Consider the following 23,582-nt stretch of genomic DNA (forward strand, 5'->3'; position numbering starts at 1 on the left):
TGACGTGTAGCCTTGTGGTCAATGCCTTTTACTCACCGTACCAAACATTGTTTCCCCAAGTTTATTTGTTTGTTTGTTGTTTAACGCCGTACTCAGCAATATTCCAGATATACGACGGCGGTCTGTAAATAATCGAGTCTGGACCAGACAATCCAGTGGTTGACATCATGAGCAACGATCTACGCAATAAGATTATGATGACATGCATCAACCAAGTCAGGGAGCTGGACCAACCGACCCCGTTCGTCGCCTCTCATGACAAGCTTGGGTTGCTGAAAACCAGTCCTGACCCGGATTTTCACGACCCAATTTAGCTGCTGTTAAAGTCGGGAACGTGAACATGAATCGAATTCACGGTAAGCAGTTCCAACGAGCTAGAATTACTATGTATCTTACGAGATACCTTGATATAACATGAGGTGACAACACTTTAACGGTATATCGAAATACAAAGGCTGTCAATAAGGTGTAACCTCAATACTCCGGAGACCTCGTTAATCAGGAAAACCCGGTTTACGTATGACATATGACAAGCATTGGTTGCTTAAGACCAATTCTGACCCGGAATTTTCACGGCACTCCCGCGTTTGAAGCAAATTCTTTGTGCAATGGCAGGGAAAATAGGAGTAATGATACACTCGCTCACTTCGATTCAACTTCTACTACTACTACTACTACTACTAACACTAACAGTCAATTAGTATGGTTTGTTTGTTTGTTGTTTAACGCCGCACTCAGCAATATTCCAGGTATATGACGGCGGTCTGTGATTGACATCATGAGCATCGATCCACGCTTTTGGGGTACGATGACATGCATCAACCAAGTCGCCTCTTACGACAAGCATAGTCGCCATTTACGGTAAACATGGGTTGGTGAAGACCTATTCTACCCCGGATCTCCACGGGTTTCACTCAAATTGACAGACCGCCTCCGTGGTCTAGTGGTAGAGCGTCAGCCCGGAGAGCGGGGTCCGATCCCCGGCCGCGTCATACCAAAAGACGTTAAAAGAGGGTACTTGTTGTTACCGTGTGGCGCTCGCCATTAAGGGGCTAAAACAAGGACTGGTCGGCTCGGAGTCAGTATACTGTGTCTGAGTGGGGTATTCATGTTAAACTGCGGCATGATATCTTTTCCTAGCATAATCCATCCTATGCTGGACGTCAGAGACGACTAAAAGAATCGGGTGACCAGGGTCGGTAATGTGATTGGTTACCTATCATTATACACGATGACATGGATCGACGCTCATAATATTTACAGGTCATATGGTTGGTATATTCCAGAGTGAGGCGTTAAACAAAAATATAGAAATGTTTTCAAGTGTATATGGTCCACATTTTTATTTTGCTTAAGGAAACGTTATTTGTAAAATCGGGATTGTCTTAATCGGAATGTCGATCAATTATGTTTGTTGACATGAATACCCAAAGCATATACCCAAAGTAAATAAGACTCGTGAAGATTCCGGGGTAGAACAGGTCCTCGGTAACCCATGCTTGCCATAAAAGGCAACTATCCTTGTCGCAAAAGGGATCGGATGGTCAGGCTCGCTGACTTGGTTGATGCATGTCATCGATTCCAATTGCGTGGATGGATGCTCATGATATTAATCACTGGATTGTCTGGTCCTGACTCGATTACTTACAGATCGCCGTCATATAGCTGGAATATTGCTGAGTGCGGCGTTGAACATCAAACTAACCAAACAATTTTAACGCCTCGATTCGGAAATTTCGATCGTAGCAAAAGAAGCCGACGCAGAACACAAATACATGTATACCCTCGTTAAATAGTACGCCTGTTTGGATGTAGATCCAACGGCGCTCGATCTGAACATTTCTAGAGCCTAGCTTTATATTTTTGCATTCGGAATGCTTCGATTATATTCATGTTCGAGATATGGAAATCAAATATGCTTGTCTGAATGTTTCGCTCACTCCAGATAATTTAGAATATTCCACTCTGACTGGCTGAGCGTCCTCGGATCTACAATAGGGTATTGTATAGGAGTAAATGATTGGACGTTTGTTTGTTGTTTAACGCCGCACTTAGCAATATTCCAGCAAAATGACGGCGGTCTGTAAACAAGAGGCCCATAGGGCCTGTATCGCTCATCTGGATATTTACGCAATCATGACAAAATAAACATTTGCATTGTACATGTATATAATACGGCAAATATTTCGTAATTTTGACTCTGTCTGCATTTACAAGGGGTGGATTGCAAATCTGACAGCATGAGTGTGTCTTCTCGAGATACAAATGTAGCATAACGATCTGAGCCGTTTCCATGTTATCATCCAGGATCTGAGTTTCCAGAGGCAAGGCTGGACCCCAGGGCGAATCCTATTGGCACAAATGGATTATTTTCTTCAAAACAAACAAATGTACACAATGTATCTCTTTATTATAGGTTGGGGATGATATCGGTTTGCATGTTATGGTCAAGGTTCTAACTCCTTTGGGAGTGCCGGACAGTTTATACTCCTTTTGGCCCCGCCCCTCAGCCCCTCCATTTGTACAACTTTGAATCGTCACCACCGATTTCAGTGAAAAACGTATAATTCTTCGACAACATAGTTGATGTTTATAAATTTGTAAAATTTCAAACTTCCAAACAAAAATTGTGCCGTGCGTTAACATGATGGGTAGGACTGGAGAGACAAAATTAAATAAATAATATAATATAATATCGTTTTCAGTGACAAAACATAAGACGACATATTTGTCGATCATATGCAAGTTTTAAAACTTAAATGTTATAAGTTGACATTGTAAAATACTTCAAATAAATTCCAAATTGATTGAAAGCAGAAGCTCGATTTAGCTGAGTTAACTTAAACTTGCGCTGTCACATGACTTCCATTGAGTCAGGAAAACGTGCGCAGCTGTTTACTTTGAAGCGGGGTATAAAAGATTTATTCTTCCTCTCAGAAATGCACGTGCAGCCTGTAGTTTCTCGTGGCGGGGTATATGAGTTTATTCCCCCGCTGAGAAATTAATTACCCTCGAAGGCTGGTTACACAGTATTTGATCAAGATCACGTGGACCAATCAGATCTCATAATTCTGACATGTAGGTATGATAACAACAGTTGTGTACATTATTAGATGTAGATGACCATTGGCAAGTAGGACTTATGAGACACAATTATAATATTTGGTATTTAATCCTCTTTATAAGGATCTGTACAGTAAGAAGTCATCTCTTATTTCGCCACTCGGAATAAGAATTAAACCTTTTATTACTGATGCAAATATTGATCTCGAAAATATAGCTCCTTTTCGCCTGCTTTCTTCTCCTCCTTGGCAGTTGGTAAAGCCACAGGTGGATCTGACCTTATTTAAACTTAAAAAATCTGACACTAATCAACTGCAATATCAACAAGAATATAATCAGTTAAGAACTGAATATGATACTTACAAATCTATTTTTACTGATGGATCCAAGGATGGTGATGCTGTTGCCAGCGCCACTATCATTGGATCCAGAACTTTATCAACTCGATTACCTGATAACTCATCCATTTTCACAGTTCATTCAAAGGCTATTTTAACTGCTTTATAATATACTGATAAACAAACTAAACATAAGGAATTCATAATTTTTTCAGACTCTCTCTCTTGTCTTCAGGCTATTAAAAATACCTCGTGTCAGCATCCAATTTTACTCGACATCATAGAACTACATAACAAACTTGCTACTGGGCAATACGACATCGTCTTTTGTTGGTTACCTAGCCATGTTGGAATTGTTGGTAATACAATGGCTGATGCTGCTGGAAAAGCAGCACTCGACAAATCTGTGACACCACTTCTTATACCATACAGTGATTATAAACCTGTCATAAGATGTTACATTAGAGATCTAATGCAGAAGAAGTGGGACACCCAAGTGGGTATAAATAAATTACATGCAATAATAGCAAATATCGGTTATACCTACTTGGGTTGTCAGTCCAGATTTGAAGAAGTCATATTAAGACGATGTCGCATTGGTCATTCTCGTTATACTCATGAATATTTATTGAAAGGCGAGGATCCTCCATTTTGTATCCCTTGTGGTGAAAGAATCACGGTCAAGCATGTCCTGCTTGACTGCATTGATTCTTCCATCACAAGGGATAAATATTTCAAAGTTTCATCGCTCAAGGATCTTTTTGATCAGGTAAGTTCTCATTTAATTCTTGCTTTTTTAAAAGAAATTGACTTAATTCATACATTTTGATTGTTATGTTTCGTAAATAAATATATTCATTTTATAATTGGTTGAATAAATCAATAACTGAGATTGTTAGAGGCTATATCCTCGAAGGGGGTTAAAGAAGTGTAAAATTATTGTCCCCCTGAAAGGATATGTAAGAACACGTCTTTCAGAGTATATTTATTTCAGCCACGTTTTCATTCGTAGTTCAATGTTCGTTTAACTTTGGCTAAACTTGTCAATAATCGCCAACAGCTGAAGGGATGATGTAAATCCGGCTGGGGTCCATGCAGGTAGCAAAAGTACTGTAAGTCCACATGGACCCTAGCATGGTGGTCTACCTTCAGCTGCTGGCGATCTGTAGCCCGTTTATATATTGTACCGTTGCTTATAGTGATATCCTTTCTATAGTTGTATGCTAGTTTTAAATATTAATCTGTGATATTCTAGTAATTTTGCTGTCAATCGATGACTGGTTTTTATTTAGTTTAAATATACGTATTAAAAATGAATAATTTCTCGTCACGATATGGCTGAAATATTGCCGATGTTACGTAAAGCATAAACTCACTCACTCACTCAATTTTTTTCGCATCTGCGAGTTCGCATATGTTCATGTTTTGCGCCGCGACATACCTGGGTGACCATTCAATAATGACGCTAATAAATTTCAAATCTATTACGATCAATCTCCTGAACCCTTTCGCCAATTCACTTCGTACTGTGTCAGAGTAAGAGGCGTTACTAAAATTAGCCGTCCAATGAAATTACACGCATGAGCGAGAGCCATTCTGAACGAACTTACCAATAAGAGGTATAGTGCCGTCGCTTGCTAAACGAAGTTATGGTAGCGAATGGGTCCAGGATATTGATTATTACAGAATTGAGATATATCACACTGGATTATAGAGGATGGGTTGGCATGGAACTGTCGATCATATGGCTACGTTGAGTGCTTCTTGCTCTTCACGTCTGTTTTCCATTGGTATATCCGATGGTACATCTTGCGGAATGAATGCGTTCACCAATTTCTGGGGAAAAAATAAACAATTCAGAGTTCTTTTTATTTATTAAATGAGAACTTTATATTAATTAAAATTTATTAACCTAGTACGACGACGCCTGGGAATAACCAGTCTTGATTATCTGTCGAAATGTATTCCATTGGTTGTAAAAGACCATACATTTTACCCGTGTCGTGTAAGCAAAATGTCTTATTTTGAGTTAACATCACAAACAAAATCTACTCACTCACTCACTCACTCACTCACTCACTCACTCACTCACTTAAGATTAAACAAGGTTGAACGTCCTACCATGAGACGTCCTGGTGTGATGTATTTCATGAGGAAAGCCAGCCACTTTGGGATGTCTGTCCATACATCTCCATCGTACACTTGTTCAGTCTCCATACACATGTAATGTACTCAGGAGTAGGGCAATCAGCTTCAGTTACCTGTTTAAATGTGTTCCCTTCCGACTTCCATACACAGTACACCATCCAGCAAGGCGTCGGTACAATCATGAACAGAGATATAAGCCAGCCAATCACAGTTGCCCATTCAGGATAGAAGTAGTCACCATATTTTGGAGGACGGTACTCGTAGAAGGCGTACACAAAAATAATCTGGAAATACGTACGTTCAACCGTGGCATGAAAACATTTTAAGAATTTTAAGATACGAATTTTGTTTGTTTGTTTGTTGTTTAACGCCGCACTCAGCAATATTCCAGCCATATGACGGCAGTCTGTAAATAATCGAGTCTCGACCAGACAATCCAGTAATTGACATCATGAGCATCGATCCTCGCAATTGGGATCGATGGCATGCATCAACCACGTCAGCGAGCCTTACCATCCGATTACGTTAGTCGCCTCTTACGACAAGCATTGGTTGCTGAAGAGCTACAATAATAATAATAATAATAATAATATTTAAAATGATAATAAGGGAGTTGTGTACCTTAAGGGATGCAGAATTCGACCTTTCCTGCCACAACACCGTGAGACCAACTGACAAACTGAAAGCGGCGTTATGAGATTTATCCTCACTCACTCACTCACTCAAGATTAAACAAGGTTGAACGTCCTACCATGAGAAGTCCTGGTGTGATGTATTTCATGAGGAAAGCCAGCCACTTTGGGACGGTCTGTCCATACATCTCCATCGTACACTTGTCCAGTCTCCATACACCTGTTATGTACACGTCTTGTTATTCACAGATGCTTTCAATTGTTTTCTTTTTCTGCTATTGTTCAGAAACTTGAAGGTTCTCACTTTTCGGGTTGGAATAGGCCCCTAACAAACTATGCTTTTCGCATGGATCGGGAGATCAGACTTGGTGTGTTTGTTTGTTTGTTGTTTAACGCCGCATTCAGCAATATTCCAGATGTATGACGGCGATCTGTAAATAATCGAGTCTGGACCACACAGTCCAGTGATTGACATCATGAGCATCGGATCCACGCAGTTGAAAACGACAAGTGAGTGAGTATGGTTTTACGCCGATTTTAGTTATATTCCAGCAATATCAGCGGGGACACCAGAAATGGGCTACACACATTTTACCCGTGTCGAGAATCGAACCCGGGTCTTCGTCGTTGCGAGCATACGCTTTAACCACTAGGCTATCCGGCCGCCCTGGGATACGATGACATGCATCAACCAAGTCAGCAACACTGACCACCTGATCTTTTTAGGCGACAAGCATAGTCGCCTTTTACGGCAAGCATGGGTTGCTGAAGACCTTTTCTACCCCGGATATTTCACGGTGGGAGACAAGCATGGGTTGCTGAAGACCTATTCTACCCTGGATCTACACGGGTCTATCAGACTTTGTGACTAGGATGAGCGTGCGACATCGTACGGCGTGGGGCGGTGCTAATAATATCAACCATAGGTTTATATGTCCCAGACACAATTATTTACAACTGTGTGCCTGACCACCAGATACGATCAGGCTGCCGGAGACCGAGAATTTTGTAGGCCAAATGCTGCGAGATGGCATATGTTGTGTTTGTTGTTTACCGCCGCACTCAGCAATATCCCGGGTAGATGACGGCGCTCGGTACATAATCAGACAATCCAGTGATTGACATCATGAGCATCGATCTACGCAATTGATAACTCAGACGTCCAATCCACCAAGTCACCGACACGGACCACTTTATCCATTTAGTCGCCTAATACGACAAACATTTCTTTGGTTGGTTGGTTTGTTTGTTGTTTAACGCCGTACTCAGCAATATTCCAGCTATATGACGGCGGTCTGTAAATAATCGAGTCTGGACCAGACAATCCAGTGATTGATAACAAGAGCATCAATCCACAGAATTGGGATTGATGACATGCATCAAGCAAGTCAGCGAGCCTGACCACCCGATCCCGTTAGTCGCCTCTTACGACAAGCATAGTCGCCTTTTATGGCAAGCATGGGTTGCTCGGGACCTACCTTCTTGCCGAATACCCATGCTATGTCGAACATATTTACCAAACACCCAGGCCAGCACTATACACTCCACCACCCCAAACAGCATCACGGGCGGCACCGAGGAGTACCAGTCTACGAGGGTCAGGACGAAGATACCACTCTACAGCGAGACCATGTAAACAAGAGACGTGTTTTAAAACCAATGAAAATGTTTATGATGAAGATCAGAGAATAAGCTGCAAATATCACATGATTAATAATGATATCATGTAGTTCTTATTTGTTGGGGGGAGCACAGGTGGCCCAGACGTCTAAGGCGGCGCGATTCGCTGTGCAGAGTTGCGTCCCTTTGGTACGCCAGAAACCTATGATTGTGAGTTCGAATCCCGGTTTGCCCCGATTATGTTTCTAGGTTTGTCGACACCATATACGTGCCCGAAGTGGTAAACGTCTGAGACCTGCATCACTTCGGGCTTTCCTCCCACATTCAGCTGAGACGCCGTGATATAACTGGAATACTGTTAAAAGCGGCGTTAAACCCAACTCAGTCACTCACTCTTATTTGTAAGTTCAAGGAATATTATCATTCAGATTGGTAGTTAAACTATCCCGTTAATCGCCTTTTACGACAGGCATAGTCGCCTTTTACGGCAAGACCTATTCTACCCTGGATCTTCAAGGGTCACACATCGTTTCGCTGGAGTATTGTGTGCGGAGATCCAATCGCTAATTTGCCTTGTATCTACAGTGGAATCGTAGTTATTTCGTCCTACATGTGGGGCACGGGTGGCCCAGTCGTCTAAGGCGCCGCGATTCGCTGTGCAGAGTTGCGTCCCTTGGGCACACCAAAAAAACTATTATTGTGGGTTCGAATCCCGGTTCGCCCCGATTATGTTTCTAGGTTTGTCGGCACCATACCCGAGCTCGTGGGTTTCACCGAAGTGGTAAACGCCTGAGACCTGCAACACTTCGGGCTTTCCTCCCAAATTAAGCTGACACGCCGCGATATAACTGGAATACTGTTAAAAGCGGCTTTAAACCCAACTCACTCACTCACTCGTCCTACCTGTGTAGTATAGGGAAGAGCTAGAAGGAAGCAAGGAAGAAACACGATCAGGAGGAGAAGCCACCGCCGCTTGGCCAGTGCAGGGAACTGGTCAGCTAGTGTCTCCTGTGTTATCTCTAAACTCGGTACCTGCAACGAAGGGTTTGTTTTGTATTGGTTTGCATTAATACGTTAACATTGTTTTGGTTGATTTGTTGTTTAACGCCGCGCACAGCAATATTCCAGCTATCTGACGGCGGTCTGTAAAGAGTCGAATCAGGACCAGACAATCCAGTGATAGATATCTTGAGCATCGATCCATGCAATTGGGATCGATGACATGCATCAACCAAGTCAGCGATCATTACAACGCATGTTCACAAGTTTACATCATTGTTGACTTATTGATGCAAAACATTTCATCTCCTTAGTTCATAATTTGTTCTCGTCGATTAAAGGATGAAACCACTCGTGAAGACCCGGGGTAAAATTTGTCTTCAGCAATCCATGCTTGTCGTAAGAGACGACTAACGGGATCGGGTGGTCAGGCTCGCTGACAAGGTTGATGCTGTCATCGTATCCCAATTGCGTAGAACGATGCTCGTGATGTCAATTACAGGATTGTATGGCCCAGACTCAAGTATTACAGACCGCACTCATATGGCTGAGCACTGATTGTGGGACGAATTTTCACTCACTCACTCACGCTCTGAACGACAAGCACAGCTTGCTGAGGACCAATTTTAACCATGAATCCCCTAGTTTGGTATGATTGTGATAAACTAGCTTCATATACCGTTGTGTCAAGACCTAACGTCATCATCATCAGGAAGACCAACACCGACCACAACTGGGACAAAGGGAGATAAGTCACTGCTTCCGGTAACACCGAGAACGCCAGATTAAGACCTGAAGGCGGAAGTGAATTGGTTGCATTAACACATGTGTATGCATCATACACTGAAATTATACATAATTTAGAGAGAGTCATTTATAATCCCAAACTGACTTCCACATGAGATATTGCTTGCGTGAGAACACGCGATCTCTCATTGGTTACTGACGTCACAATCACATTACATCACTAATCTCTCCGTCACAGAAGCTGGTTAGCTGTTCATATACACTGAAGACCCTGTTTATTACTGTTTACAAACTGACAAAGAAGAATGATGTGGGATGCTAAATAATATATCACCCTCGAGTCTTTTGATATGAAATATATCAACGCTAGGCGATACAAGTTTAACTCCTCGCAAACCTCGATATTTTAATATCAAAAGACCCGAGAGTGAGATTTTTTATACGTGCATGGGCTACATTATTAACAAACAGACAAACCTGACAAAGGTTTTTGTAAAACAACATCAGACTAATGTACATGTAGATGCCCAAAGCGGAGTGGCGGTGAAACAGAGTTTAAAGTTCCAGATTAAGGCACTAATATCACGACGTGCATGTGCAGATTTCGGTTATTATTCGTTAATTTGCTGTACCTGATGACTTGAAGTCGTCCATGTCGACCCCGGTCACGTAAGCCATGTGCCCCAACACCGTGAAGATAGACAGTCCACAGAAGATGGTGATCAGAGGATCCACGATGCATAGAATTAGCGCAACCCTGGGAATTAGAATTTATTCAATGACCTCTTCTGTTATGACTCAAGAGAGCAACGCCAATATACATCATTAGGCAGTGCGCTTTCTTGTTTCTTTGTTTGTTTGTTGTTTATTCCAGCTATATGACGGCGGTCTGAAAATAATCGAGTCTGGATCAGATAATCCAGTGATTGATATCATGAACATCAATCCACGCAGTTGGGATACGATGACATGCATCAACCAGGTCAGCGAGCCTGACCGCCCGATTCCGTTAGTCGCCTCTTACGACAAGCATAGTCGCTTTTTACAGAAAGCATGGGTTGCTGAAGACCTGTTCTAACCCGGATCTTCACGGGTCCAGTGAGCTTTCTCAGTGAGTAAGCAAACAAATGTAAAATGAAGATTTAGGGCGAGATTTTTAAAATCTTGGTTTATTATAATGATTTCTCTGCCCAATATCATTATTGTTTCAAGGAAAGAATTTAAGAATTTAAGAGTGAATCTTTCGTCAATGTTTCTGTGAATGTGTTTCCTTTTTTGTTATTCTTCTTAAAACAAGAAAACCCCACATGTGCACATATGTACACATAAGTTATATGCCTCTTATGCATCGTAATTAATATATATATATCGTTGCCATTATGGCATTCACCTTGGAACATACGTGTCAAAAAGGAAATGACCGGAAAAACAATGAAACCTCTCAGATCGTGATTCATATTCATATCAACACTATGGAATAAGTCGGGAAACACATATGTTAATATGAACTTACCAGCCAAGCAGAGGATGCAACCTCTCAGATCGTGATTCATATTCATATCAACATTATGGAATAAGTCGGGGAACACATATGTTAATATGAACTTACCAGCCAATGATAGGGGATGCAACCTTCCAGATCGTGATTTATACTTATATCCCCATTATGGTATAAGTCGGGAAACACATATGCTAAAATGAAATATCAGCCAAGCAGGGGATCAACCTCTCAGATCGTGATTCATATTTATATCCCCATTATGGTATAAGTTGGGGAACACATATGTTAATATGAACTGATCAGCCAAGCAGGGGATGCAACCTCTCAGATCGCGATGCACAACTATGTCAATATCTTTGTATACCGTGTGATGTGTGTTAAATAGAATAGACCAGAAAAACATGGGCGATGATACCTCTCTGATCGTAATTCAGAAATAGATCGTTATCATTGTGTAAGTCGTGGAATACATGTGTTAGGAAGGACTGACGTGTGACACATGTTTGAGTAAGACCTGACATTGAAACCAAGACGGTGAAGCGCGGTGGAACACGAATAGGTAAACAATAACATGTTTACTTAGAGAAAAAAAACGGTTACCGTCTCAACGCCTAGAACAAATGGTACAAGTCCTAATTACGACTTCTTAATTAAAAGAGATAAAACAAAATATTAATATGGCCCTAATGGGCTTTCGAAGTGTGTAGTATTTCATTGAGACGGAATAGTTCTTCAATCACTGCTTCCAAACATAAAAACCCGAACATTTGTTTCAAACGCGTCTTTCAGGACATCCTGTGTCAAGCGAACAATTATTTTTAGTGTGTAAAAAACGTGTATGGAATTTAATATTTCCATTATTTTCTGGAACAGATTATGAAAACATACAGGCCCACTGGAATATTTAATATCCCGCCCCCTTACCTGTAACAGTTACTGCCTCGCTGATTGTGACTGGAAACTGTGTTGGCGATCCCTGTACTGGTTCCCATCGAGTGAAGGGCATAGCCACACGCCTCGATCCATATCTACAATACATGATTTGGTTGGTTGGTTGGTTGTTTAACGCTGCACTCAGCAATATTCCAGCTGTATGACGGCGATCTGTAAATTATCACGTCTGGACCAGACAATCCAGTGATTAATATCATGAGCATCGATCCACGCAGTTGGTTGGTTGTTTAACGCCGCACTCAGCAATATTCCAGTGTATGACGGTGATCTGTAAATAATCGAGTCTGGACCAGTCAATCAAGTGATTAATGCACGCAATTGGGATCGATGACATGTATCAACCAAGTCAGCGAGCCTGACCACCCGATCCTGTTAGTCGCCTTTTACGACAAGCATAGTCGTCTTTTACGGCAAGTACGGGTTGCTGAAGACCTATTCTAACCCGGAATCTTCACGGGTCCTACAACACATGAAGATAACAGATCATGGAATTACCCTGTCCTCCGTAATTACATTATTGCTCATAGTGAGTGAGTTGGGTTTAACGCCGCTCTTAACAGTATTCCAGTTACATCACGGCGTGTCAGCTTAATGTGGGAGGAAAGCCCGGAGTGATGCAGGTCTCAGACGTTTACCACTTCGGTGAATTATTGCTCATATGCGTCATGTCAATGTCTGAAGTTAAACCCTCATTCCAATACCACGCAACCTCCAGAGGACGCATAAGAAGAAAGAACATTTTCCCACATGCTACATGAATAGTTTATGATGTAGCAGCTGATGTGGCGAACTTTGCCATGAAACTTACGTTAGGGCTTTTTAGCTGTCCAAAGTCTGGTCTCATGAGATAAAATATTCCATCTGTCGCCCCTGGCAACAAGGAGCCCCGTATTAGGAAGACCGCACACACAAGCACGGGGCACACGAAGGTTACGTACACGATCTGAAAATGATTGTTATGTTGTTTGTTTGTTTGTTTGTTTGTTTGTTGTTTAACGCTACACTCAGCAATATTCCAGCTATATGACAGCGGTCTGTAAATAATCGAGTGTGGACCAGACAATCCAGTGATTGATACCACGAGCATCCATCCACACAATTGGGATCGATGTCATGCATCAACCATTTCAGCGAGCCTGAACAACCGATCCCGTTAGTCGCCGCTTACGACAATCATGTTCGCCTTTTACGAAAAGCATTGGTTGCTGAAAACCTATTCTACCCCGGATCTTCACGGGTCAACACCATAAAATGAACCGGTATTGACAATGATCCGGATAAATCAGTTTCATGGTTTTGCAAGATTCCATTGTGTCACTGAATTTTGACATCCATTGTCATTACGCTGGCACACTGTGAAGTGAGTGAGTATGGTTTTACGCCGCTTTTAGCAATATTACAGCAATATCACGGCGAGGGTCACCAGAAATGGGCTTCACACATTGTACCCAAGTCGGGAATCGAACCCGAGTCTTCGGCGTGACGAGCGAACGCTTTAACCACTAGGCTACCCGACCGCCCCACTGTGAAGTGACATAAGTGAAATGGCTTCGTTAAACTGACTGCGTGACTCACTCACAATCAATAGATAATATTGTCATTTACAAAAAAAATTGCGGTGTCAGGCAACACATATATTTTTTTATTCAAACTTTGTCAGAGGCGGGCGCTACCGGTAGGGCAGGGCAGCCTTAGCCTTTTCGAAAACACCTGGTGTCATCACTGATTTTCAGGTTTAGTTTGGTTTTTTGTTTAACGCCGCACTCAGCAAAATATTCCAGCTATATGACGGCGGTCTGAAAATAATCAAATCTGGACCAGACAATCCAGTGATTGATATCATGAGCATCTATCCACGCAATTGGGATCGATGACATGCTTGACCCAAGTCAGCGTACCTGACCACCCGATCCCGTTAGTCGCCTCTTATTTTTTATATGTACTGACCTATGCCTAAATTCTCCATTACCTTGCCCGTAACACGGATACCCTTAAACAGCATGATGTACATGGTGACATAGGTGAAGGTTAGACATCCAAACAAAGGCCAGCGAATGGACCCTGTGTCATCGAGGCCACTCGAGATGTCCAGTGTATTATATCTGAAACAGATGAGTTTCCTTGTTAACAAGGTCTTGGTTTGTATGTTGTTTAACGCCGCACTGAGACATACACCAGCTATATGACGGCGGCCTGTAAATAATTGAGTCTGAACCAGACAAACCAGTGCTTGACATTATGAGCATCGATCCACGTAATTGTGATACGATGGCATGCATCAACCAAGTCAGTTAGCCTGCCCATCCGATCCCGTTAGTCGCCTTCTACGGCAGGCATTGCCGAAGACCTATTCTACTCCGGATCTTCACGGGTCTGTTTCTGCATGCCTTAAGTTAATGATCATTATGGATATCTACTTTTACTTGGGATGATTTAAAAAATAATAAGCACCTTTACAATGTCACCGCAATATCGGTTTTAAATAACATTTAATTATACAGAGATGTTATAGATCATAATTAAATACTTGCCTCCAGAATTCTTCTGAGGCACTAGCAACATTCGCAGTGGATCCATTCAGGAGACCCGACTGTGTCGTGTTAATGGCAGCTCGCAGTGGAACTGTGCCATTCACTGTGGTGTTCATCCCTTGGTGCCCATACAGCGTCGACTCCACGCAGCTGGGCGTGTTCCAGGGGTTGCCACAGGTGGACCAGGGCAGGGGGTTGAAGAAGGAGTTGAAGAAGTAGTAGAGATACCAGGAGAAGTACATGGACGTGTACATGGCGTACACCCACGACACCAACGCCGTGCCCAGGCCAAGGCCTGTTCAAAACACACACATGTCATGTATTGAATACAATTAAGGTAACATACATTATACGCTTTTCGTTTGTTCTTTAACGCCGCACTCAGCAAAATTCCTGAAATTTTCGTTATTTTTCAATATTTTCCATCCATTGAAAGCACGTGGAATAAAGATCAAAGTTGAAACTTTTAATGTTCAGGGCCCCGTTCCGCAAAGCGATCGCAGCGCTAAGGTGATCGTAACTCCCATATTTTAACATTAGCTTACGACAGACGCAGTGCTAAGGTGATCGTAACTCCCATATTTTAACATTAGCTTAAGACAGTCGCAGTGCTAAGGTGATCGTAACTCCCATATTTTAACATTAGCTTACGACAGACGCAGCGCTAAGGTGATCGTAACTCCCATATTTTAACATTAGCTTAAGACAGTCGCAGCGCAGCGCTAAGGTGATTGTAACTCCCATATTTTAACATTAGCTTACGACAGTCGCAGCGCAGCGCTAAGGTGATTGTAACTCCCATATTTTAACATTAGCTTAAGACAGTCGCAGCGCAGCGCTAAGGTGATTGTAACTCCCATATTTTAACATGAGCTTACGACAGTCGCAGCGCAGCGCTAAGGTGATCGTAACTCCCATATCTTAACATTAGCTTACGACAGTCGCAGTGCTAAGGTGATCGTAACTCCCATATCTTAACATTAGCTTACGACAGTCGCAGTGGTAAGGTGATCGTAACTCCCATATCTTAACATTAGCTTACGACAGTCGCAGTGCTAAGGTGATCGTAACTCCCATATCTTAACATTAGCTTACGACAGTCCCAGAGCTAAGGTGATCGTAACTCCCATATCTTAACATTAGCTTACGACAGTCGCAGTGCTAAGGTGATCGTAACTCCCATATCTTAACATTAGCTTACGACAGTCGCAGAGCTAAGGTGATCGTAACTCCCATATTTTAACATTAGCTTACGACAGTCGCAGTGCTAAGGTGATCGTAACTCCCATATCTTAACATTAGCTTACGACAGTCGCAGTGCTAAGGTGATCGTAACTCCCATATCTTAACATTAGCTTACGACAGTCGCAGAGCTAATGTGATCGTAACTCCCATATTTTAACATTAGCTTACGACAGTCGCAGCGCTAAGGTGATCGTAACTCCCATATCTTAACATTAGCTTACGACAGTCGCAGTGCTAAGGTGATCGTAACTCCCATATCTTAACATTAGCTTACGACAGTCGCAGTGCTACGTTCGCTTTGTGGAACGGGGCCCAGGTGTTTTGCGAATTACAGAAGCATATAAAACATCGCTGGTATTGACTTTTCCCATAGAAATGAGGTTCCTGTCAACCATTTGGACTTTACCAGCTGTCTGACGTATCGTCAGCAGGGTTATTTTCAGTTTGGATATATCGCCATTGACTAGGGGCTGTTGACTCCCTTATCTGCGATACATGGTTAGCTACAAAGATATAAAAGCGCTTAGAGTCATTATTGATGTAGCCTAGCACCAGCTTGCTCTCCGTCCAGAAGAATTCTGAAATGTTTCCAGACTGGAGTTCTTCTTTTAGGACGTTGCATTATTATGACCGACACTAGAGCTGCCGTCAATTCTAATCTGGGAATGGCCATCTGTCGCAATGGGGCGTCACGTGATTTTCCAATTACGAAGGAGCAGTGCACTTGATCGCATTGGTCAACAACTCTGATTAAACTGCATTGTCCATATCCACAGCTGCTTGCATCGGACAAGTGATGCAATTCTACACTTTACAATTCTCCAAATGAGTCAGGTTTGTAACTTCGTTTCACATGTAGCGACTGTAGGAGAGACAGTTCGCTACATCCCCAGTTTGATCACAGTTCATCAATTAAGGGTTCGTCCTTCTCTGCACATTTGTTGCAGAACTTCCTTTCCAACCATCACAATGGGTGTTATGAACCCGAAGGGATCATATATCGAGCTGATCATAGACAAGATTCCTCGTCGAGTCAGGGGTACATCGTTCAGCACAATTCTGAACTGAAACGAGTCCGATTCAATGTTCCATTGGTAATGATTGGTAATGCATCATGAACTAGACTGAAGTCTTTTAGTTCCTTAAACCGATCCTCCTTAGGAGCTGTTGTGGTTACTTCACGTGAGTTCGACACAAACTTGTGTAAATGCAGCCCTCCTTGAGCACAGTTTCCTTGTGTTCTGGATAAGCTCGACAGCTTCAGCAACTGACGAGACCGGCCTTAGGCCGTCATCCACATAGAAGTTTGTTCTGAGAAAGTCTGCAGCGTCTACTCCAACTTCCGATTAAAAGTCATTTGGAATTTGTTACAAGCCATAATGAGCACATCCCGGGGAGGAAGATGCACCAAACAGATGGACCTTTAGTCACTGTACTCGCCATGATGTGGAACATACCACGCTGGTTAACGCGAGTCATCACTTTGTAATTTTTCAGCGTAACCATTATCAATCATGTCTCGCATGAAAGTCTGATAATCCTTGAAGAAGGATGGACTCTTCTCGAGTTTAGCCTATAGTTGTCTCAGTCGTTTCTGAGCTTGACTGATATTGTTAGGTAACTTAGGTTCCACCTTACCTCCAAATGGAAGGGGCATTTCGTAATGTCCATTGTCTTGTTGTCGTATGCCCTCTGTTTCAGGAAAGAAGTACAGTCAAGTCTCGTTAATCCAACAATCGGCTTTATCCGACACAAATGATGGGAACCGATTAAATCAGTGTTATTTAGACCCGTTTATCTGACAGTCTCGCACTCCGACTCCGACACACCTAATTTGCAACGAATTACTGAAATCACTCATTAATCAGTCTCGTTAATCCGACACAGTAATCAGCGTACTCCGTGGTCATCTGCCCGCGAATAAGTCATACAGTTGTTTTGTGTTGATCTTTAGAGGTATTCCGCTAATAGTGTAACATAACAATATGAATGTTTCATTTTTATTTTTATATTACGTGTTCGTATCGTTGTCTATCGTGTAGTTGTCCGATTTTCGATAGCGAACGTTGATATTACTTATTTTCGTTTATCCGACATACTCGTTAATCCGACATAATCATATGCCACCAACCATGACGGATTAACGGGACTCGACAGTATCATCAATCGATATCACATCTTTACGTTCCTGTTCTGGGAAATCAAATTCCAAAGATCTTATAACACTTCGTGTTAACTGAGATTCCTTAATCAATGAGGAAATGTACACCTTTATTGGAATTGACGTAGAAATGTTCCCTTGTACTTCATAAGTCATGATCAACATTCTATGACTTACACCAACAGGGTCATATTCGTCCGTTTCTCGTCCAGTGTCAGTTATTCCAATAGTTAACCCCAAGGGTGAATATTTCTCTTCTCTATGAGAATATCGAAAGCACTTATCCATGAGGGATACGTCAATGGATCTCCATCAAACATACCTGGCTGAGGTGGGGGCAATCTGCTAATGTTCATTTGTTCAGCAAAGATTTTAAATAAATCAGTCATGGAAACTTGTCCTGAGCATGTTTGTTTTGATGTAAATACTGGTGCTTCAATGTCAAGAGTTGCTTCAGGTAACCTTTCATCTGATGAAACTACAGTTTTTAAATTTGTTTCAGATTGATCAAGGGGGCGGTCGGGTAGCCTAGTGGTTAAAGCGTTCGCTCGTCACGCCGAAGACCCGGGTTCGATTCCCGACATGGGTACAATGTGTGAAGCCCATTTCTGGTGTCCCCCGCCGTGATATTGCTGGAATGTTGCTAAAAGCGGCGTAAAACCATACTCACTCACTCAGATTGATCAAGGCTTTCACACTGATTTTCTAAACTATTGAGATATTTATCAACACGTTCCTTAGCAACAGTATTGTTACCATACTCATATGTGCTTTCTTCAATGCCAAAATCTTTAGATTGTTCTAACACACCTAATCTAGCCTCAGCCATTTCTAGTTCACGTTTTGTAGAAAGCGTCTCTAATTCAGCGGGGGCACGGGTGGCCCAGTCGTCTAAGGCGCCGCGATTTGCTGAGAAGAGTTGCGTCCCTTCGGCACGCCAGAATCCTATGATTGCGGGTTCGAATCCCGGTTCGCCCGATTATGTTTCTAGGTTTGTCAGCACCATACCCGAGCTCGTGGGTTTCACCGAAGTGGTAAACATCTGAGACCTGCATCACTTGGGGGTTTCCTCCCACATTAAGCTGACACGCCGTGATATAACTGGAATACTGTTAAAAGCTGCGTTAGACCTAACTCACTCACTCACTCACTCTAATTCAGCACGTTTTGCTGCCTCTTATTGCACATATTTAACCTTCAAAGCTGCTAAGCGGCCGTATCAACTTTCGATCTACTTGACGCATTTGAACGAGCAGATAAATGTGGAATAACTGACTTCCATTCATTTGGGAAACGCACTGAAGTTATCAAATTCAAAAGTTATATCTTCAAATATCTTTCAAATGTTAAAAAAGGGCATGAATATTACCCGAAGCTAGGTGTTTTTACTGTTATGTTCGTTATTTTTCAATATTTTACTTCCGTTGAAAACACGTGAAATAAGGGTCAAAGTTCAAACTTTTAATGTTGAGGTGTTTTGTGATATACAGAAGCACATAAAAACATCGCAAACTTTCAAATTTCATAGCCTCAATTAAACCTCGCTTCGCTTCACAGCTTCGTAAAAAAACACTGTGCTTCCCTACATTCATTCGTTACACAAAACATCAACATCGTTTTTCTTACAAAGTTTCGGTAGGTCAGCACAGCGTTCCTTCGTTCGTTCGTAACACTAATGAATCTTTCTACACAAAAGAGTTACAAAGGGGAGGTAACTCCATATTCAGTCACTCAATCAACATCGTCTCTTGGTTAAGGGGCGCAACCAGTTAGCGAAACGTTAATAAAAGCTTCAGCTACAATTCCAGTTACATGACGGCGGTCTGTAAATAATCGAGTCTAAACCAGAGAATCCAGTGATTGACATCATGTGCATCCATTCACGCAATTAAAATACGATGACATGCATCAACCAAGTCAGCGAGTCTGACCATCCGATCCCGTTAGTCGCCTCTAACGACAAGCCTAGTCGCCGTTTACAGCAAGCATTGGTTGCTGAAGACGTATTCTACCCCGGATCTTCACGGATAACATTGTACACAATTCTATTGCTTCCATCAACGGTTTTTCTCTCGATCAAATTCAGTATATTCAGTTAAAAGTACTTTCCATTTCCATTGGCTTAAAAAGATATATGAGACTTCTGTTTCTTCAGCACAAATGTAGGGGAAATGTCTGCACAATCAGATTAATCTACCCGTGAAGATTCGGGATAGAATAGGTCTTCAGCAACCCATGCTTGTCGTAAAAGGCGACTATGCTTGTCGTAAGCTGCGACTAACGGGATCGGGTGATAAGGCTCTCTGACTTTGTTGATGCATATCATAGTATCCCAATTGCGTGGATCGATGCTCATGATGTCAATCACTTGATTTTCTGGTCCAGACTCGATTATTTACAGACCGCTGTCGTATAGCTGGAATATTGCTGAGTACGGCGTTAAACAACAAACAACCAAACAGGATGCCGATAGTCACACCGAATGTCAGTGAAATTTACAAAAGCATTTTGATATATTTATTACCAATAGAGGTCACTGGTATTGCACTGATAGACCAGTATCCAATAAAACGGAGAAAAATAAAATAACTTTTTTATTTACCACAAAATAATGTTTTTCCACAATTTGCCTGCCAAGGGTTTTTAGTATGGACTTCTAGATAAATCTCTGACGGATACATTTATTGTGCATATTACCTTTCATGGCTGGACAAAACTTCCACACCTCAACAGGGCCTTTCTGGTAGTATTGTCCAATGACGACCTCCAGGAAGTATAGCGGTACGGCACAAAGACCCACAAACACCAGGTAAGGGATCAAGAATGCTCCTGAAAAGAGTACACAGAGTCGCAGAGAGATTTCTGAGACTTATAAACCTCCGGTGACGTCATGCTATTGTTCACCAGTCGGGTTAAATCTCATAAACAGGGACGTTGTAATGTCCCTGGGATTTTATAGGATATTCAAGTCATATTTGCTATATAATGTGTTATAATATCCCAGGGATTTTATATAATGTCCTGGGTATTTTATTAATATAACTTCCGTTCAGATTGTAACATTTAATGAATGTAAATTTAAATGACAAATATTTACTTTATATTCCCAAGGATCGAACTCGCAACCTTCATATCTGTAGCCCAGTGAGCGTACAACAAGGCTACAGAGGTGTAGATAAGCTACATTGCTTTTTAGAATGTCCTTTTTAAGATCCGTACGACAGCAACAGATATTTTACGCCCGTTTCCTAAGGTTCATGGAAAGTATGTTCGAAACATTAAAATGTTGATAAATGTTGTTTTAAGGCTCAAAATCGGTTTATAAGTCAGATAAAACACTTTCCCTCCGGTTGTTGTGATAATGTTTTTTATGACGTGTTTTTTCCTATACAAATAGTTTCTATCACTGTCGTATTTTGTAAGAGACCAACACTTAAAGGGTACTATATTCTTTTCATTAAATAAAGCATGACGCAAAAAATATTTTGTTCAGTATATTTGGGGGGACAGATTATATATTTGAATACGCAGTATAGCATATATATATATATATATATATATATATATATATATATAGTATATGCTATACTGCCATATATATGCCACATTAGTCCATCATATATATATTGCATAGTTTGTTGACAAACAAACTGCGTATACATTTGTATAAAAAATGGTGGTATTGCTATTTCACAAATTCTCTTGAAGAAGATATACACAGTAAATGTTCGGTGACCTTGAGTAGAGAAAAATGTAATTAATATTGCAGTTTCATATATGATCTTGTGTGGTAAATATACATTGTAGCATCTTCCCGAGGCAAGGGAATCAACTGACTTTAAGTTCCAGTTTCGTCTGAACTTTTATAGTCTGTTAACTCCCTTGCCTCAGGAAGATGACATTTTATATGTTAGGACCCGTGAAGATCCGGGTTAGAATAGATCTTCAGCAACCCATGCTTGTCGTAAAAGGCGACTAACAGGATCGGGCGGTCAGACTTGGTTGATGCATGTCATCGATCCCAATTGCGTTGATCCATGCTCATCGTGTCAATCACTGGATCGTCTGGTATAGACTCGATTATTTAGAGACCGCCGTCATATAGCTGGAATATTGCTGATTGCGGTGTTCAACAACAAAACCAACCAACCGTACCTCCGCCGTTTCTTGCGCATAGGTAAGGAAACTTGAGCAGAGTTCCCTCCCCTACACTGTATCCCAGCAAGGTGACGACGCCATCCACTCGATGGCCCCATGTTTCTCTTGTTTCTGAAAATAAGGAACCAGTGGTATAATATACGTCCCAGCTCTGGCGTTAGAGGATGTTAGAAGTATAACACCAACTAGTAAAGCCAGTCGGAGTTGAGGCGAGGCGAGGAGAAATGAAGTTTAAAAGCACGGTCAAGTTAATCTCATGTATATAGCGACGTGGATGCTCGTGTGCGTGTGCGTATGTGTGCGTGTGTGTGTGTGTGTGTGTGTGTGTGTGTGTGTATGGAGACTCCGAACCAGCCAGTAACTGATTTAAAATCCTTGCTTTCTTGTGACTGCAGGAAAGGTTTTATCCCCTTAATGCCGAGTGCCAGGCCAGGTTTGTATGTTGTTTAAAGCCGCACTCAGCAATATTCCAGCTATATGACGACGGTCTGTAAATAATGAAGTCTAAACCAGACTCTCTCTGTGTGTGTGTGTGTGTGTGTGTGTGTGTGTGTGTGTGTGTGTGTGTGTGTGTGTTTGTGTGTGCCAGAATCATTGCTTAATAATCCTTGCTTTTTGATAATTGCAGGAAGGGTTTTATCCCCTTTATGTCGAGCGCCAGGCCAGGCGAAGTGTGTGAGTGAGTATCGATATGAGTGAGTGAGTTAAAATTTGACATTGCATCGGCATTATTTTAGCCATATAGCGACTATAAGCAATTGGCAACGATGACATGCAACGAACCTAGTCACGAAGCCTGACCACCCTATCCATTTAATCGCCACTTACGACAACCCTATGTTGGTAGGGTCATCGACCCCAATTGCGTTGATCGATGCTCATGATATTAATCACTGGATTGTCTGGTCCAGACTCGATTATTTACAGACCGCCATCATATTGCTGGAATATTGCTGAGTGGCCATCCAACCAAACCAATGGTAGGGACCGGCGCTGATACGGAATCCCCACGCGTCGACAGCGCTTTAAAACATTGTACCTGTTTTCTCAGTGTCCGGTTTTCCTCGCTTTATCATTGTTGAATAGTAGCCCCTGGGTTAGGTTGGAAGTTTCACTGAGGAGGGTGTACTAAAGTATATTCACCTGTAAAGTAAACAAACATAAAATGTTTCAAAATAATAATAACGACCAAACCATTTTCGTTTTCGTAAGACATCTCTGCTAAAAATCGAGCCCATAGTATGACTCAATATCAATACCATGTGTTTATGGCCCCCTGAAGATCCGGGATAGAATAGGTCTTCAGCAACCCATGCTTGCCGTAAAAGGCGACTATGCATGTCGTAAAAAGGCGACTATGCTTGTCGTAAAAGGCGACTAACGGGATCTGGTGGTCAGGCTCGCTGACTTGGTTGATGCACGGTCCCAATTGCGTGGATCGATGATCATGTTATCAATCACTGGATTGTCTGGTCCACACTCTAT

At 41.9% G+C, this 23,582-nt stretch overlaps 2 protein-coding genes across 2 annotated transcripts; both read right to left on the minus strand.

Moving 5' to 3' along the window:
- Positions 1 to 5,141: 5,141 nt before the first annotated feature.
- LOC139460853 (sodium- and chloride-dependent glycine transporter 1-like) lies at positions 5,142 to 10,225 on the minus strand. Its single transcript, XM_071242333.1, has 7 exons — positions 10,180 to 10,225; positions 9,480 to 9,592; positions 8,705 to 8,833; positions 7,699 to 7,798; positions 6,301 to 6,401; positions 5,663 to 5,833; positions 5,142 to 5,237 (listed from the first exon to the last, which is right to left on the minus strand). Exons 1-7 carry the CDS (start codon positions 10,223 to 10,225, stop codon positions 5,142 to 5,144), a joined length of 756 nt encoding a protein of 251 aa, XP_071098434.1.
- Positions 10,226 to 12,453: 2,228 nt separating this feature from the next.
- Positions 12,454 to 23,173, minus strand: LOC139460452 (sodium- and chloride-dependent glycine transporter 2-like). The gene is made up of 6 exons (XM_071241938.1): positions 23,137 to 23,173; positions 22,095 to 22,208; positions 20,637 to 20,768; positions 14,534 to 14,828; positions 13,972 to 14,104; positions 12,454 to 12,462 (listed from the first exon to the last, which is right to left on the minus strand). The coding sequence occupies exons 1-6, from the start codon at positions 23,171 to 23,173 to the stop codon at positions 12,454 to 12,456; spliced, it is 720 nt and encodes a 239-aa protein (XP_071098039.1).
- Positions 23,174 to 23,582: the final 409 nt, after the last annotated feature.

The sequence above is a fragment of the Haliotis cracherodii genome, unplaced genomic scaffold (assembly GCF_022045235.1).
Source record: "Haliotis cracherodii isolate W230 unplaced genomic scaffold, xgHalCrac1.p SCAF_14, whole genome shotgun sequence".
NCBI lineage: Eukaryota > Metazoa > Mollusca > Gastropoda > Lepetellida > Haliotidae > Haliotis > Haliotis cracherodii.